General features: G+C 35.3%; 1 protein-coding gene and 1 long non-coding RNA gene across 10 annotated transcripts in view; one reads left to right on the top strand and one right to left on the bottom strand.

The window, feature by feature from the left end:
• The window catches only part of DLG2 (discs large MAGUK scaffold protein 2), a 1,315,102-nt gene that overhangs the window by 714,369 nt on the left and 582,150 nt on the right, over nt 1-18,583 (top strand). Inside the window, exon 6 of one of the 9 annotated variants that reach the window (XM_033207415.1) lies at nt 13,905-18,088. The exons of the other annotated variants lie outside the window; for them this stretch is intronic. Coding sequence (XP_033063306.1) covers nt 13,905-13,945 — 41 coding nt within the window. The 3' untranslated portion in view covers nt 13,946-18,088. Of the gene's footprint in view, nt 1-13,904; nt 18,089-18,583 lie in introns of those variants that run through there. 9 annotated transcript variants of the gene reach the window in all.
• LOC117081460 lies at nt 533-12,201 on the bottom strand. Its single transcript, XR_004436169.1, has 3 exons — nt 11,982-12,201; nt 10,283-10,286; nt 533-546 (listed from the first exon to the last, which is right to left on the bottom strand). It is a non-coding gene; the product is annotated as an uncharacterized LOC117081460 (long non-coding RNA).

Here is an 18,583-nt window from a genome sequence, read left to right as displayed (position 1 = left end):
AGCTGTCTCACAGAGTAAGTACTCAATAAGTAATAGAAAAGAATTCTGTCATTCCAGAGGTAGGGAGAGTAGGTGTTACTGGGCAGCAGATTTTGGCTTAGGGAACATAAAAACTTGAGAAAAATGAACACTACCTCATTCTAGAGGATGGGGCTTTGTAATGTAGTGAGTTCTCTATTACTAGAAGGGTTCAAGCAGAGGCTGGAAAGGTCTTGTTCTAGAGGGAAGCTCCATTTGGGTCATCTCTTAAGCTGTGTTCACCTATGTTGGAAAAGAAAAGGCAGAGAAAGAAAAGCTTGCATTGATTGGTTGGATAATAGAAGCATGAGGTAATTTATTCACAGAATTTATTCACAGATATAATCATTTAAGGTCAGTCTATAAAAAAATTCCTCAGAAAAAGATACCAGGTGGCTTCTCACTTCATCCGCTCTCAATTCTAGGATACCAGACAGGCTTGTTACTGTATTTATAAGGAGACTTTCTGATTTACAGAGGGCAACAGGCCCCTGATTCTCTTGCTGCACTCTGGCTACTTGCTGTCTCCTATCAGATGATGGATATAGTCCACTGGATGCAAATTTACTCTGTTCCTGCATTTCAACCTTTAGATGAAGGAGCTTCCCAGAACCACATTGCTCATCCATGCTAAATCATATAAGGCAAGACTGACCTCTGCCTAGGTTTTTAATCTATAAATGATTCAGTGAAAGTTTATTATAGTATGAAATATTATGTGGGATATTCAAGGAAAAGCTTCAAAATTATTGAAAAAGTTTACATATGCATACCTCAGAGATATTGCAGGCTCATTCTAACCACTACAATAACGTGAATACCATAATAAAGCAAGTCACATAATTTATTTTTGTTCTCAGTGAACGTAACAGTTATGTTTACACAATACTGTAGTCTATTGACTATGCAACAGTACTACATTCAAAAACACTTTAATTTAAAAAATACTCTATAACTAAAAAATGCTAATGATCATCTGAACCTTCAGTGAGTCAATCATCTTTTTCTGGCAGAAGATCTTGCCTCAATGTTGATGACTGCTGACTGATCAGGGTGGTGACTGCTGAAAAAGATGGAGTGGCTATGGCAAATTTTAAAACTAAGACATTGAAGTTTTCCACAGTAATTGACTCTTCCTTTCAGGAAATATTTCTCTGTAGCATGTGATACTGTTTGGTAGCATTTGACCCACATTAGAACTTCTTTCAAAATTGGAGTCAGTCCTCTCAAACCCTGCTGCTGCTTCATCAACTAAGTTTAGGCAATATTCTAAATCCTTTGTTGTCATTTCAACAATATTCACATCTTCACCAAAGGAGTAGATTCCATCTCAAGAAACCACTTTCTTTGTTTGTTCCTAAGAAACAACTCTTCATTTGTTAGTTTTATTATGAGATTGTAGCAATTCAGTCACACCTTCAGGCTCCATTTACAATTCTAGTTCTTTGGCTGTTTCCACTACATCTGCAGTTACTTCTCCACCAAAGTCTTGAATTCTTCAAAGTCATCTATGAGAGTTGGAATCAACTTTTTTCAAGCTCCTGCTTTTGTTGAGACTTTAACCACCTCCCATGAATCACGAATCACCCTAATGGCATCCAGAAGATTGTCAATTTACTTTACTCAAATGCATCAGAGGAATCACAATTTATGGCAGCTATAACTTTATAAAAGTATTTCTTAAATGATAAGACTTTTAAAAATTAAAATCACCCCTTGATCCCTGGGCCGTAGAATGGATATTGTGTTAGTGGACATGAAAACATTAATGTTTTTGCACATCTGCATAAGAGCTCTTGGGTGACTAGGTGCATTGTCAATGAGCAATAATATTTTGAAAGGAATCTTTTTTTCTGACCAGTGGATCTCAACAGTAGGCTTAAAATATACAGTAAACCGTGCTATAAACAGACATGATATCATCCAGGCTTTGCAGTTTCATTTATAGAGTACAGGCAAAGTAGATTTAGCATAATTCTTAAGGGCTCCAGGATTTGGGGACTGGTAAATAAGCATTGGCTTCCACTTAAAGTCACCAGCTCCATAAGCCCTTACCAAGAGAGTCAACCTGTTCTTTGAAGTCTTGGAGCCAAGCATTGACTTCTCCCTAGCTACCAAAGTCCTAAATGTCATCTTCTTCCAATACAAGGCTGTTTTGTCTACATTGAAAATCTGTTGTTTAATATAATTGCCTTCATCAATAATCTTAGATAGATTTTCTGGATAACTTGCTGCAACTTCTCTACCTCAGCACTTCCTGCTTCACCTTGCACTTTCATGTTATGGAAATGGCTTCTTTCCCTAAACTTCACAAATCAACCTCTGCTACCTTCGAACTTGTCTTCTACAGTTTTCTCACCTCTTTCAGTCTTCACAAACTTGAAGAGATTTAGGGCCTTGCTCTGGATTAGGCTTTAGCTTAGGAGACTGGTATGGCTAGTTTGATCTTTACTCAGGCCACTAAAACTTTCTCCATATCAGTGATAAGGCTCTTTTGCTTTCTTATCATTCATGACTTGAATGGAGTCACACTTTTAATTTCCTTCAAGAACTCTTCCTTTGTATTTATAATTTCACTGTTTGGCATAGGAGTTCTAGCTTTCTACCTACCTCAGCCTTCACCTTGCCTTCCTCACTAAGCATAATCATTTCTAGATTTTGATTTAAAGGATGTGTGTGTGATTACTCCTTTCACTTGAACATTTGGAAGCCATTTAAGGGTTATTATTTAGCCTCGGAGTGTTGGGGAATAGGGTAAGCCCAAGAAGAGGGAACGAGAAGATGTAAGGACATATTTGGTGAGTAAGGACATACACATTTATCAGTTAAATTCATCATCGTATATGGGCATATTCTGTGGCACTCCAAAACTATTATGATAGTAACATAAATGACCACTGATCACATGTTACTATATCAGATATAATAATAATTAAAAATTTTGAAATATTATGAGAATTACCAAAAGAAAATGTGACACACAGACATGAAGTGAACACATACTGTTGGAAAAATGGTGCCAATAGACATGCTTTATGCAGGGTTACCACAAACTTTCAATTTGTAAATAATGTGATATCTGTGAAGTATACTAAAGAGAAGGGCAATAAAATGAGATAGGCCTGTACTATGTTTTCGAAAGAATATTTCATTGGAAGAGGGAGCAGAGAAATCATATATATGAAGCACCTATTGTATAACAAATGTTTAGATCACTGCCATTCATTAACTTTCAATGCTATGTGAAGCCTTGTGAATACATTCATACCTAGTTCACCGAATAAACTGAACTTAGTAAGGTAAAAGCAGAAACCAACTTCATTTTTTTCTCTCTGCCTTCTCACAAACCCCTCTAGGAATTAGTTCACCTCTCCTTTTGATACAATCTCAGGCAGATCATTTATAATATAATCTACTTTATTCTAATAGTCTCATAAATTTAACACAGTCAAGTGCAAAATAAAAAGTATGAACTCTTATTTGACTTAAAATGTATCCTCTTCCCCAACCCTATCCTGCCTCATGCCAAAAAATCTACAGCAGAGAAGGGAATAAGATTTACTTCTTTTTTCAACCTATTTGCTTGTGGTTTTTTTGTTTTGTTTTGTTTTGTTTTTTATCTTTCTGGAATAGAGCAGAGATGAGAGAGCAATCATGGGAAAAGTACTTAGTTTTATGAGTAGTATAATTATAATTTAGTTTCAATACCCTTCTGATGATAGATGTATAATCTGCAGGTCTTTATCCTTCCTGGGGCTTTTCTGGGTTCATCTGAGTTCCTCCTGCTGGCAAACTCAAGACTATGGTTTTCTGGATAGAACTGAGCTGTCCTCCTGCTGACAAAACTTTGGTTTTCTAGATAGAAGCAAGGCTTCCTTTGGATAACCACATTTAACTCTCTCTTGTCCCTGAGCTTCCACTGGTCCACCCTTCTATTGAAGTTCAGGCATTCATCTTGAGTAGAGTCTCTTTAATGAGCATCCCTTGCCAGTTTCCCTCCTTTCAACTCATATCTAATTCATGGGAAACATACATTTTCCCTGTTGTCTGAAGAATTTCAGCTCCTCTTCACTGCGGCTCCCAGTCTTCCTTCTGTTTTCAGGTGGAAGAGCTCTAGCCACAGTCTATCACATATTTTTTCAGGAGGAGGCAATTATCTGGATTTATGACCCTTGCAATCTGGGAGACATATCATGAATTCTGAGTCAACCCATTGAACCCCTTTCTCTAAACTTGGGTTGAGGAGAAAGCATCCCTCTTTCTTCCCCTATAAGAGAGTAGAGACAAAAATATTGTTAATTCAATGTTTTCCAAATGAATTTTCTTTTTTAGTTTCTTCAACTTCACTTTCCATAAAGGCATGTGTTGGAGGCCAAGGAAGGGCATTGATCAACTAAGACTGACAAAAAAAGTTTGAGATCTTCTTTTCAACTCATATATCATAGCTATTTATAGCTCTATGCTTTTGAATATAGGAAAATTGGGGGAGTTTTTCAAAAACTCTAAACAGTAGGAAACGTTATATTTAAGATGCCATTTTATGTTAGTTTGTTCCTCCAAACAATCCTATGTGGATTGAGGATTTTCCTCAATTATCAATAATGTAATAATAGTGTTTACCTGTTGTTTTATTATGATTTTATTTGATAATCGAAGAAAATTAGTCCCGGAAAAGTTAAGTTACTACAAGTTCGTACAATTTATATTGGTGAGTGAAAAATACATCATCTCTGTCCTCAAAACACTTATTTATTTGGGGGAGACAGAAGGTAAAATAATATATAAGGAAACAAATGTGTGAGAGAGACAAATAAAGATACAGATATACAGATATAGATATATGTGTATGTATCTGTATATGTATTACTTATAAATTAGGAAATGCTGTTAGGATAAAAGCAGGTCATAATGATAACTGAAATGAACAGAGGTCAAGGAAGGCCTTTTCAGAAGGTGATCATTAAACTGAGTCATTATGTATGTTTCCTTAAGTATGTTGTTTCCTTATGAAATATAGGAAGAGATCACTTCATGCAGAAATACCAATGGGTGCAAAAGCCCCAAAGTAGAAAAGAGCATGGTCAGAACAGAGCACAGGCCTAAACCTAGTCAAGTGTGAAAGAAGTTGCAAGAGACATAGTTGGACAGATAGGTGGGCCAGAAGACAGGCAAGAGTCCTAGGACCTGCCACTTAGAGTTGTGTGGACTTTATTATTATCATTGCTTCTCAAATATGCAATATGTATTTTTACTGTATGATTCATATCGCTTGTTTCCCTTTCATTAGTAAAGCTCATCCGTTCCAACTAACACTCAATGATTTATCTCTCTCAGAAGAGGAGTGCACTCCCTTCCTTCCCATGTCCTATTGTAGCATATTACCTTAAATTTTCACTTGCTTTTGAGATTTATTTTTTCTCATCTCTACAAAGAGTGTGCATTTCATTAGGACAAGGAAATGTGACTGTCATGTCCTTTGCTTCTGTATGGTAAGCATTCAACTAGTAATTGAACATTGATCTTATTTACATTAAGATTTGGATAGAAGTAGGGTATTAATCTGAGTGTAAAGAAGAGATTATACTATCTTTTTTATTGGTGGTCAGTGTTCTGAAGCATTTTATTTTATTTCTGGCAGGCTCCACAATTCCAACAGGAAAACAGTAACTGATTGAGCTTCTAGTTTTTAATCCTGAAAAGAAAATGTTAATTTGAAAAGAAACATAGGTATAAATGGCAAATATACTGCAGTACAATTGTGTAGAGTTAGAAAAGGTGCCATATCCTGACTTTTAGATTTACTTGCTTTATAACAGTAGTTACTTAAAGTTTATTTATTTGTTCATTTAATCATTTAGAGCTTATTATATAACAGATTTTTGCAAGAAAATAGAGCTATAAAGAAAATTTTTTAAAAATTTCCAAAATGTTCTTCAAGAGGCTCACACCCTACTGGGAAAGTAGACATGTAAATAGTTAGATCATTTTGAGTACTAATCAAGAAGAGTGTCATAGAAGAGACATAAAAGAAGGAGAGGTTATAGCTACCTGGGAGAAAAGGAAGGTTGAACTGAGGCTTGAAAGACTGGTGGAGATTTTCCAGGGACAAGAAATAGTTTGGAGAAGGGCACTTCAGCCAAAGGAATTTGCATGAAGCAAAGACCTTAATAGGCAGGAGGCCATGGTAAGGAGTAAGAATGGGCACATTTAAATCATGTGGGTTCAAGAGAGAATTCATCTATAATTGGTCTAATGATGAAACTCAGCAAACCTTTTTATCATGTGTGTTTGCATCTATTGGGTTCTCTGAAGATTGTAAAAAAATAAGCCTACCACTCACTCATCTTCAAAAATATTATTTCATGATTAAAGGATCAGTGTTACTGGGTTTCACTTTGAGATGAATGTGATAGAGACCAGATTGAGTTTTGTGTTACTGTTGTTTCCTTTCTTGTGATTAACCATGAGTAAGCCAAATAGTCAAAGTTCATGTTAATAACCTAGTTCTCATCACTTTGAGAGGATTATTAATTCATGAATATGGGATCACATGAAGGACAGATATTATCAGTACACACAAATCATGACTCTATATTTGTTCGACTCTGTATGTCATGTTCAGAGTTTTGTTTGACTCTGTACATTATTATCATAGTTAATATTTGAAATGAAGAAGAGAGCCTTTTTGTTGCTGTTACTGTTAAAGTGTAGTTTTACAATGAGGTCTTCTCTTTTTATTTGCTCTCTCTAGAATACAGTGATAAGTGGTTTTTTTTTGTTGGTTTTTGTTTTTTGTTCTTTGTTTTTTTAATCTGAACAAGTAAACAGAACTAATAAGAAAATACATTGGTTATACTTTTCCACTTGGGAATGAATTACAGAATCAGAGTGTTGTCACTGGTAGATTATTTTCAGTCAATTGTCCTTCTGTACATTCTTATTTCTATTTTTAGAAACAAAAATATACAAATATTTTATTGAAAAATGCTCTGGAATTTTAAATAGATCTACATTATTTTACAAATCTTTGTGTTATGGAAGGAATATCACTCTGAACTGCCATGAAGGAGTAAAATTTTAAACACCATTCTTGAGTCTGCTCAGAGATCTCCAACTTTTGCTGAATGAATATGCAGAGTTAGATATTGGCCAACTGATAAAGATGAGGGTGAGAGTTAATAACTGAATGGTAATATTAATCATTTATCCCAAAAGGTGTTTCTTCCCATGTATGTTCATTATTTACTTTTTGTAAGCAATATGTTTATCACACTTTCATGTTTAAAGTTGATTTATTCATTATTCATTTAATTGTCTAGAGCTTATTATATGGTAATAATGGTAGCTATTTTGCAAGAAGAGCTATAAAGAAAATTTTTTTTAAATTTTTCTCAAGTTTTCTTCAAGATGCTTCATGTTTTGATCATTGTATATTCATTATGAAAAAAGATTGCTCTTACCTTTGTCTTCACTATCAATTAACAAAACAATGATAAGCACAAGTATGATACGTGTCCCAAGTAAACAGCATATATGCACAAATCAAACATGAGTTAGTAGTTGCCAAAACTTTACTGTAGGAGTGGAAACTCTGCTTTTTTTTTTCTAATAAAATCTTAACCAAATCATATGTCCGTTTAAAGCAAAGTTTCTTTAATTGAAGCAGAAGTGAGAGACCTGAAGCCCTACTTAGCTACAACCCTGTGCCCTTGGGGTCAATAGTTAATTTTGAGTAGTAATTCTATCCCACCATCTCCAATACCTTTGTTACCCATAGTGGCCATCCCTGTAACCGGGGAACCTCCTAGCACCCCAATTTATTTTAGACCCACCCTAAACCCATTGGCACTTGATTTGAAGAGTGATATAAAAGAAGCCTAAGGGTCTAAAAAATATGATAATGTAATAATAAGGAATATCATAGAAATGATAATTCTACGAAGTGCTTTTTGAGCTTTTTCTTAATGCCAAAGTTGTACACAACTCTTTCATGCCCAATTTACACACGCAAAAATTAAAAGATTTAACAATTTTCCCAAGTTCACAGATTTTAAAAATAGTGGATTTTGGGATTTGAACTTAAGCCTGTTGGAATCCAAAGTCTATGTTCCATTAGATGGATTATTTTTGGTTAAATTTCTTCCTCATTAGCCCTCTGGGAATATGGCGGGGGGTGGGGCAGTGTTAAGTGTGTTCATTTATTCATTGAGTCAATAAACAAACTTATTTTTAGTTAGACACTATATCTAAAGATATATAACTATAAGTGTGGAACTATAAAGGTGATTAGACAGAACATTATGTGTCTTTACACTACTTATATATAATGCTATCTTCTTTACCAATAATTTATAGACTTAAGTATTTTGCTTATTTCTCTGATCCTTCATTCTCTGTAACGGTTGGATAATAAACTATGCAAGTCCTGGCCGGGCGCAGTGGCTCAAGCCTGTAATCACAGCACTTTGGGAGGCCGAGACGGGCGGATCACGAGGTCAGGAGATCGAGACCATCCTGGCTAACACGGTGAAACCCCGTCTCTACTAAAAAATGCAAAAAAAATAACTAGCCGGGCGAGGTGGCGGGCGCCTGTAGTCCCAGCTACTCGGGAGGCTGAGGCAGGAGAATGGCGTAAACCCGGGAGGCGGAGCTTGCAGTGAGCCGAGATCCGGCCACTTCACTCCAGCCTGGGCGACAGAGCGAGACTCCGTCTCAAAAAATAATAATAAAATAAAAAAATAAATAAACTATGCAAGTCCTAAAGTCTCAGCTCTATGATTTTACAACTCTAATCATTATAAAGCCAGAATATTGTATTATACTAACTACCTTTCCCCTAAAGGAGTCCAGTATGGTCCTAATTCCATGACTAGGGTGGTTTCTGCTAAACAGACAGGTCTTTTCCAAACCAGGCACTACTCCTTTAAATGCACATTATTTGTATCACTTCAGTGGGAAGTAAAAGCCTTTACTCCTCCTTAGCTTTTTGTACTGTATTAAAACTGCAAGATCAACCTCAGCAGAGTTCATTCCTTATGCCTTACAACAACTCTGCCTTGGTGCCTCTACTATTTTCCTCCCTCCATATTATAACTTCTCTTGCTAGGACTCTTCACGTCAGCATACCATCATACATCTATGTAGCTCATCCCTCAAATCAGCCTTCTCATTTTAGTTTCTCCTGGAAATACTTTTTTTTAATTTTAAGAAGTAGAAAAAGAAAACTAATTTTAACTATTTTGTTTTATTTTGTTTTCTTTCCTGTCTAATCCAACCCACTCCTCTTTTGTCTTTGAAACATGTTGTCAATATAAGAATGCTTACACACTTTGGCTTTGGTCCTTTCTTTCTTTGTCTGGATGCTGTTTGACTCATAAATGCTGGCAAAAGCAGGAGACACAAGACAAAATATCTATTTCACATTATGGTATATGGTAAAAAATCAACTGCTTTGTAGTACCTTGAGCAGAAAAGTCAGTTATAAATACTTTAATAAAATATGATGTTTGTTATTTTTAGGTTTCAAGCCAGCAGAGTTGTAAACTGGCATGTGACTAGAGAAAAAGGTTTCTATTCACTTTTCTAGAAAAATATTCACAATGAGATTTTAAAAGTTTTCAATTAAAATAAATCATGATACCATGATAAAACATTTATTAGTGAGTATTTCTATATATTCAAAGAACTATATTTAAGTATTCTGAATTTCCCTTTGTATTATGAGGAGCTGATATGGTTTGGCTGTGTCCCCATCCAGATCTCATCTTGAATTCCCAAGTATTGTGGGAGGGACCCGGTGGGTGGTAATTGAATCATGGGGGCAGGTCTTTCCTGTGCTGTTGTGATAGTGAATAGGTCTCGAGAGATCTAATGGTTTAACAAGGGGGAGTTTCCCTCAACAAGCTCTCCCATCCATGTAAGATGTGACTTGCTCCTCCTTGCATTCCACCATGATTGTAAAGCCTCCCCAGCCATGTAGAACTGAGTCCATTAAACCATTTTCCTGTATAAATTTTTTTAAAAAATTGCAACCACCCACTGACCCACCATCCATCTTACAACAAAAAGGTCATGTGAATGACAAACAGATCCACTGAATAGTCTTTTTTATTTCAACAGAGAACTGGGTTAAACTTTATTTTTTATTGTAAATTGGCAACTTATAGTTGTATAAATTTATGGCATACAAAGTGATATTATAACTTATTAATATGATGTGGAAAAATTAAGCTAGTTAACATATCCATCACCTCAAATATTTAACATGTCTTGTGGTGAGAACATGTGAAATTTAGATTTTGAAATGTACAATAGTCTATTATTAACTATATTCACCAGGCTGTGCAATAGAACTCAAAATATATATATATATATATATATATTCCTCCTGTCTGAGATTTTGTACTCTTTGACCATCATCTCCTCATTCTTCTCACCTCCAACCTCTGTAACCACCATTCTACTCTCTGCTTCAATGAGTTCAATTGTTTTCAATTCTACATATAAATGAGAGTACAGACTGTTTATCTTTCTGTGCTGGACTTATTTTGCTTAACATTGTGTTCTCCAATTCCATCTATGTTGTCATGAATGACAAAATTTTCTCCTTTTTAAAGGGTGAATCATACTCCATTATTTATATAAACCACATTTTCTTTATCAGTTTATCTCTTAATGAACACTTAGGTTGATTCTATAACTTGGCTATCATTGTTTCAGTGAACATGAGGTTGCAGATATCTCTTTGACTAACTTCAAAATATTTTGTGTAAATATACAGAAGTGAGACTGCTGGATCATATGGTAATTCTGTTTTTAGTTTTATTTACTTGCCTGTGATGCTGCTAGGCTGCAAGGCTGTTATTTCTTCTATTGGCCCTCAATCTGCTCTAAAGATGATAAAGAACTTTAGTTAGATATGTGTTTCTGAGATTATTAACTATAGGTCAGAGAGTTTGATGCTTTTTTTACCAAATGAGAGAGTTAGGAATGCAGTGCTTTCTCGTGCCTTCAGATCTCTAGACTTCTCTTTGCAGGAAAGCATGTATAGCTGACCCTTAAACAATGTGGGGTTGGGGTGCAGATACCTGCACAATTGAAAATCCACATATCACTTTTGATTCCCCCAAAACTTAACTATGGATAGCCTACTGGTATTCATTGACAGGAAGCCTTGCCAGTAACATAGTCAATTAACACCTATTTTGTATGTCATATGTATTATATACTATGTTCCTATAATGAAGTAGATAAAAGAACATATTATTAAGAAAATCATAAATAAGAAAATTTATGACATATCTAACTTTATCTTAAGTTTTTGCAATATTTCTAGGCTATGAAATTCATCTTGGGGTTTTTCCAATTGTCACAAATCTCCAAAAAGTTTTCCAATATATTTATTGAGAAACCATCTGCATATAAGTGCACCTATACAGTTTGAACCCATGTTGTTGAATGGTCAACTGTACTATTATATAGAAGTTTAAAGCATGGGCTATGGAGCCAAGTAAATCTAGGTTCAAACCCTGGCTTTTCTACTTGCTACTTTACTGAACTCAGGTGATGTCTTTAAATATTATCAAGCTTTTATAAAATAGAGATAATAGAAACAACATTATCTATAGGTTTGTTATGAAGATTAATTGACCCAGTTATTGCTCAATGTTTGTCTTTATTGCTGTTGTTACCAAATAGCATGACTTCGACCTTTGATTATGGTAGCTAAGAAATCGTTACCAGTCAATATCATTTAAGAAAATGTTCAGGAATCAGCTTATTGAATACTAAATTTAGGAAGCTGTCTTTTGTTTGGTGATCTGTTATTTCAAAACAGTTTACTTAATTTTTGGCAGACTCTTTATAATTTTAATAGTAAAGTAACTCATTGAATCTTCTAGTTTTTATCCCCACTCACCAAAGACCATGGATATCTTCAGGTTGGATTGATAGTTGTCTCACACGTGCATGTGAAGAGACCACCAAACAGGCTTTGTGTGAGCAACCTGGCTGTTTATTTCACCTGGGTGCAGGCGGGCTGAGTCAGAAAAATGGGTCAGCAAAGGGTGGTAGGATTATCATTGGTTCTTATAGGTTTGAGGATAGGCGGTGAAGTTAAGAGCAATGTTTTGGGGGCAGGGGGTGAAGCTCACCAAGTACATTCTCAAGGGTGGGGAGAATTACAAAGAAACTACTTAAGGGTGGGGTAGATTATAAAGAACCTTCTTAAGGGTGGGGGAGATTACAAAGTACAGTTAGGGTGGGGAAGAAACAAATCACAATGGTGGAATGTCATCAGTTAAGCTGTTTTCACTTCTGTGGATCTTCAGTTGCTTCAGGCCATCTGGGTGTATATGTGCAGATCACTGGGGATATGATGGCTTAGCTTGGGCTCAGAGGCCTGACAATAGTATTTTTAAAAGGAGAAAAATAAAGAAAAATCACCATTGTTGTTACATCCTACTGCTTACATTTATTATCTGCTTTAATTCTCAAAACAACACAAGATTAAGAAGCTGCCTTTTCAAATAACAGCTCTTGCTACCACATCATTGTTTCCCCTCCTTAAATCCTGGATTATAACAGGAGAGATTTATTGCTCCATGAGGAATTCCATTAACATTTTGGCCACCATCTTTGAAAACCTGCTTGTTTAGTATACTTTAACCCCAGATGTATTTTTTAAAAGCACGTTGAGCAGTCTACTTCCCACTACCCACACTCCCCACAAAAAAAAACATGTTTCTGATATTTCTTCTTCCATTTTTCTACTTTTTCATTTTCTAAAATATTATTTCAAAAAGAACCATTCTTTCGGTGTTAAAAGATATGCTTTTGCTCAAAAGTCAGGTAATGCAAAATGATTTCTGCTTCACTAACATTTCTTTGTTTTTTTTTCCGAGAAGAGAAGGAAGAAGAGGTTTTTCCTCCTGCTAGCAGCTGAGTCCTTTTGTTTGGCTGGCCCAGTGAGGTTTTTGTTTCTGTGGAAGAAAGTCCTGTTATTTCTCAAAAGCTTTTGTGAGCAACACTTCCTCCTGTGTTTCTGCTCACCCAGCACATTTTGCAGGAGTTAATGTCAAAAAGACTAAGTGTTGTTGAGTTTGGTTGTGTTTTATGATGATGTTGTTCTCCCTACAAATCTTTTATGAACAGAGACTTAATTCTGTTGCTGGAGAGTGGATGTGTTGGCCATTTTGGTTTTGTTTGTTTGATTTTGGTGTTTTGGGGTCAGAGAAAAGATGCCCTGAATATTTTTAAGAAGCTTTTCCTGTGAGTCCTGCTGTTTCTGACAAATTCCTGGAATCTGACAGAAGGGTGTCTGTGGCTATAATGGTAGTTAACACTTGAAAGTATTTTTCAACTGTAATTGTGCCTGCATTGAAGGTTACTTCTTTCCTGATGTGTTCAGTAAGAAGTGGTTGTTTTGGCCAAGCAGGATGGCTCACATTTGTAATCCCAGCACTTTGGGAAGCCGAGGCAGGCACATCATCTCAGGTCGGGGGCTCAAGACCAGCCTGACAAACATGGAGAAACCCCATCTCTACTCAAAAAAAAGAATTAGCCGGGTGTGGTGGCACGTGCCTGTAGTCCCAGCTACTCGGTAGGCTGAGGCAGGAGAATTGCTTGAACCCAGTAGGCGGAGGTTATGGTGATCCAATTGCACTCCAGCCTGGGCAACAAGAACGAAACTCCATCTCAAAAAAAATTTTTTTTAAATACAAAGAAGTGGTTGTTTTTCTCAATAACAATGAGAAAAACAGTGAAATATACACTCAGGTTTAAAAAATTACCTAATCTGTAACTTATTTCCCCAATTTGATGTTACCAGATGTCCAATGTATCTAGACGACAGTGATTTCTTTCTCTACCTGGAATTCCACCGACAGGTACTGTCATGGACTCATACTTCCTAAGCAGTTGCTGCTGACAAGCATATGAGAGAAGTATCCTATTATTAGCAGTTGCTTAAGGACCAGACTGGAAGAAGTTCTAAGACCTGTCAGCTCCTTCTCTTGCGAACTACTGTAGCAGCACAACCAGGATCAGCTCTTTTGTCAAGAATAGGTTGAAACATGAACTTTTGGGGAAAAAGGGCTTATAACAGATTGTAAATCATTTTTTTTTTTCTTTCTCAGCTTGGTGAAGTTGAAATAGTACAGGTTTGGTTGTCAGATTAAGTTCAGTTGCTGGATATGATTCTTATTTGTACACGTCCATTAACATAGAAATTCTGAGTCTCAGTTACTTTTTCTGTACGATGAGAATAACAATAATACCAATGTTAATGTGTGGCTTTCTGGTTTAAGTAATGCAACAGTATATAAAGGGGTTAGAAAATAGATACTGAGCACCTAGTAGATATTCCACAAATGGCAGCTCTTATTATATGTGGTCCAGAGTTAAATACTCATCTCTACAGTCCCTCCTTCTGTTTCTGTAACTTTCTATACCCTTTCTATATTGTTTGCTGATTTAGGACATCAGTCTGCCCAAGGCCTACTGATTTAGGAAGAAAGTGTGTGGGCCCAGCTCTCTTAGTGTCAGGGTCACTTGAAGTAGTATCCATAGCAAAAAGTCACCCTCTAATTGCCCCGGTAATTGACTCTAGCACTTTAAGGCTTTGAACATTTTATAACCAACAGAGCTTCCCACACAATCTTTTAATGGCAGTTGTTCTAATTTATGGGCTTTGTATGCTGTCCTGAGAGAGCTGAATGGAAGACATTATTGTGAAGGGGCAATGCAGATAGCAATACAAATGTCCTTGCCCACAAGGCATGAAAGACAAACACTGAAAATGAAAAAAGGAAAAATAACCAAGCACACTTGCAGAAATAACTCTTATGACTTCAAAACATTAAAAATAAAACTGCTTTCCTGTGTGTCTGTCCTTGACAGTGATTTCATCTTTTTAGCTGCCTTTTAACTTGTTTTATTTACAGCTGCAAAGGATACAAGCCACTGAATGAAGAGTACATTTTCTCTTTCTCACATTCAAATATTATAAGTGTATAATAATATTAATTAAACATATAGTGGACTCATTTTTGTTTATATACCTGTTTGTATGTATGTATGTAAGTATGCAGTGAGAATGTGAATATATACTGCATGTATATGAATATACACACGTATCATCTATATCTAGATATCTTTCATAACATACATATATTCCTTTTCTGTTTCAGTGCAAGTCTTCCTCATGTATTTACTCATAGACGTAGAGAATACCTAAATATTAACAACTTCAATATATGCCTGGATTTATAACCTTGATGTACAAAATTCTCTGCCTTCTCAAATCCCCCTTTCCTTTAATATCCCAATTTAGAGTTCAAGGCCCCCGCCTGTGAAAACTCCAGCCCCTTCCTCAGCATTTCTCACAATTGTCTCCTGACCACCTCTAGTCCTGAAGTTCCTTAGCCATCCCCCACAGGCAAGTTCTCCCTGTGCTTTTCCCTGTAGTCCAGAATCTGCCATCTTGTTGCTCTGGCAAGCTCCCTCTCTGTGTTAGTTTGCTACAGCTTCCATAACAAAGTACCACAAATTAAATGGCTTCAACAACAAACTTTTTGTCTTATACTTCTGGAGGGTAGAAGTCTGAGATGGAGATATTAGCAAGGTTGTTTCCTTCTGAAAACTGTGAGGAAGAATCTGTTCCATGACTCTCTCCCAGCTTCCAATAGTTTGCCGGAAATTTTTGGCATTCCATGGCTTAAGGATGAATCACTCTTTTTTTTCCTTTGGTCTTCATGTGGCATTCTCCCTGTATGCATATCTGTTTCTGTGTCCAAATTTTCCATTTATTAAAACAAACACAGTTTCATTGGATTAGGGATCACTCTAATAACTTCATGTTAACATAATCATCAGCAAACACCCTATTTCTAAATAAAATCACAGATACTGGAGATTAGAACTTCACCGTCTTTTGGGAGAATAAGATTAAATCCACAACTCTCCCTCTCTCAAAAAATCCTCCTTACATCTTTTCCCTATGCATCTACCAGGGAAACATTCAACATTCATGATCTGTTATTTTGTAGAGAAATGTACCTTTCTTTATTTCACCCTTCTAGTTCATTCTTGGGGCCTATTTTGACAGCATTAAAAATGTCAATATAAACTTGGACTTATAACCTTGATGTCACAAAACTCTGCCTTCTAGAGTCACCCTTTCTTTTAATATCCTAGTTAAGAGATGAAGCTCCTGGAAATATGTAGAATTTTCTTTACTAAAAAACACAAATACATGCACACATAGAGAATACTGAATGGCATATTGTGTATGCATTTTTTAACCATTTTATTCATTAAAACACAGATACAGAAAAGCTTACAAAATGCATATTGTTTAATGTATTATTTTATATAATTATTATGAGACAAAAACCCTGTAACCACCACCTAGAGCAAAAATAGAACTTTGTCAGCCACGAGAACACTTCTACGTGCCTATTATAATCACAGTTCTTTCTCTCCTTCTGAAAGTAACCACTAATCTGACTTTTAAAGTAATCCTTCCTTTATGTTGTTATCATCTATTCCTATATATTTTATGCTGGATGCTCTATTACTATATGTTTTCCTGGATGCTCTATTTTAGTCTTGCCCATTTTTTAGCTTAATATGTTTTTTCAGTCTTCTTTAATCTGTTGAATTCTACTCTATATTTTATTTACCTTATAGTTTATCTGCTGAAGAAGTTAGGCCATTAGACCTATATAGTTTGCCAAGTCTACTCGTCTCTGATGTATACCAATAATATAGGTCAATATGTCTCTCTCTACTCTTTCAAAAAAGAAAATAAATGGCAGCTGGATCCAGAGGTATAATCAGACTCATGCATGATCCCTTTGCTAGAGTGTAGGTAATGACATGCCCTTTTGTAATAAAGAAGTAGTATTTATTTTCACTCTTTTTTACATTAGCAGCCATTAGTGTTCAATTCTTAAGGTGATAATATTTCTATCAATTTTATTTCTATTTATTATCTGGAATAATTTTGCAAAGAGCCATTTACCCTCTTTTATTATAGTTGTAGAGCTTATATAAGAAAACATTGTAAGTGATTGATTCTTTTTTGCTACTTACCCAGTTCTCAAGATAATGAGTTGTTTCCTTGTCATCCTGAAAGGTACAATTAGTTGTATTATTATGACTATTATTAAAAGTATTATTTTCAACTAATGAATTTAAACATAACTGAAACAAACAAAAAAAGGATTAAGGAAAAGTAAACAGAGCCACAGTGACCTGTACAATAATACCTATCAGTTTAGTATATCAGTAACTGGATCCCCACTAAGAGAGGAAAGAGATAATGACCAGAAAAAAAGAAAAGAAAAAAATTAGCTAAACTTTTCTCAAGTTTAATCAAAAACATTAACATACAGATCCAAGAAGTTTCAAACAGGATAAATACAAACAAATAAAGCAAACTACTACCACAGTGGATTTAGAGACACTGCAGAAAACCAGTGATAAAAGTAATAAGAGAAAACAAGTGCATTATAAAATGGAGAACCAGATAAGAATTATTCCTGACTTCTCATCAGAAACGATAGAGGCCAGCAGCCAGTTGAATGACATTTTTAAAGGACTGAAAGATAATATGGAAAGTTCAAGTGCTTAGAACAGTACCTGGCACATAGTAGGTACTAACTACTTTTTAGGTGTTGTACTTATGAGCTTTATTTTCAAAGTTCTTCTTTAAGATTGTAGAGACCACTGAGTGAATATGGTATCCTTTTCTTAGTACCTAAAAGGACAATTTAATGATCTGCTTTCTAAAAGAAAATGTAATTTTTGTGTGAAACACCAGGCCTCCAGGTGTCATGGTAGCTATTTCATGGCTATTATTCCAAAAGAACTAATTAAATAAATGAAATTAAAATATCTGCATGAAATTTGCAGCTCTCTTTATTCAAGCACATATTTAGAAACTTCACTTTGATTAGGTAAATAATTTGTGAGACATTTTTCAAATATTTGATCTCAGAGTAACAATTTTAAAATGGAAAAATAAATAGATTTTCATTTAAAAGCATAATAAAGAATTCCTTTCCAATTGTGACTGATTTAATTTATATATAACATTGGTTTCAAAATCCTCTATGAGTACATTTTCATTCTATCTTCTCTTTATTTGTTTATAATCTGTGAATTTGTAGGCAGAAGACTATATTATGTAATGCATTGTTCAAATAGAATAATATTTGAAAAGGCTATGATTATTTACACAATTTTAAAAATACTCCTCTTTGAAATTCATTGACTAGTTGTTCTCTTTGCTCTTCCCAGTCTGCAATAATAATTCTCTACAATGCTGAACTGACATACTTGTTTCCTCAAACTGCCACTCTCTCTCTCTCTCTCTCTGTCTGCTTTTTTTACTTGAAGTCTTTGCATATGGTGTATTCTCTGTGTAGTACTCTCCCCAATGCCGCAATGGATTGGCTCCTACTCTTCCTTCAGAATTCAACAGAAAAAGTTACTTCTATTGGGGAATACTCTCCTCTATGTTCTGAAAGTATGGTGTGTTTATTCTCATCACTCTGTTTAT

Source organism: Trachypithecus francoisi, unplaced genomic scaffold (genome assembly GCF_009764315.1).
Source record: "Trachypithecus francoisi isolate TF-2019V2 unplaced genomic scaffold, Tfra_2.0 Lachesis_group8, whole genome shotgun sequence".
Lineage (NCBI taxonomy): Eukaryota > Metazoa > Chordata > Mammalia > Primates > Cercopithecidae > Trachypithecus > Trachypithecus francoisi.
This window is presented reverse-complemented; position numbering and strand designations above follow the sequence as displayed.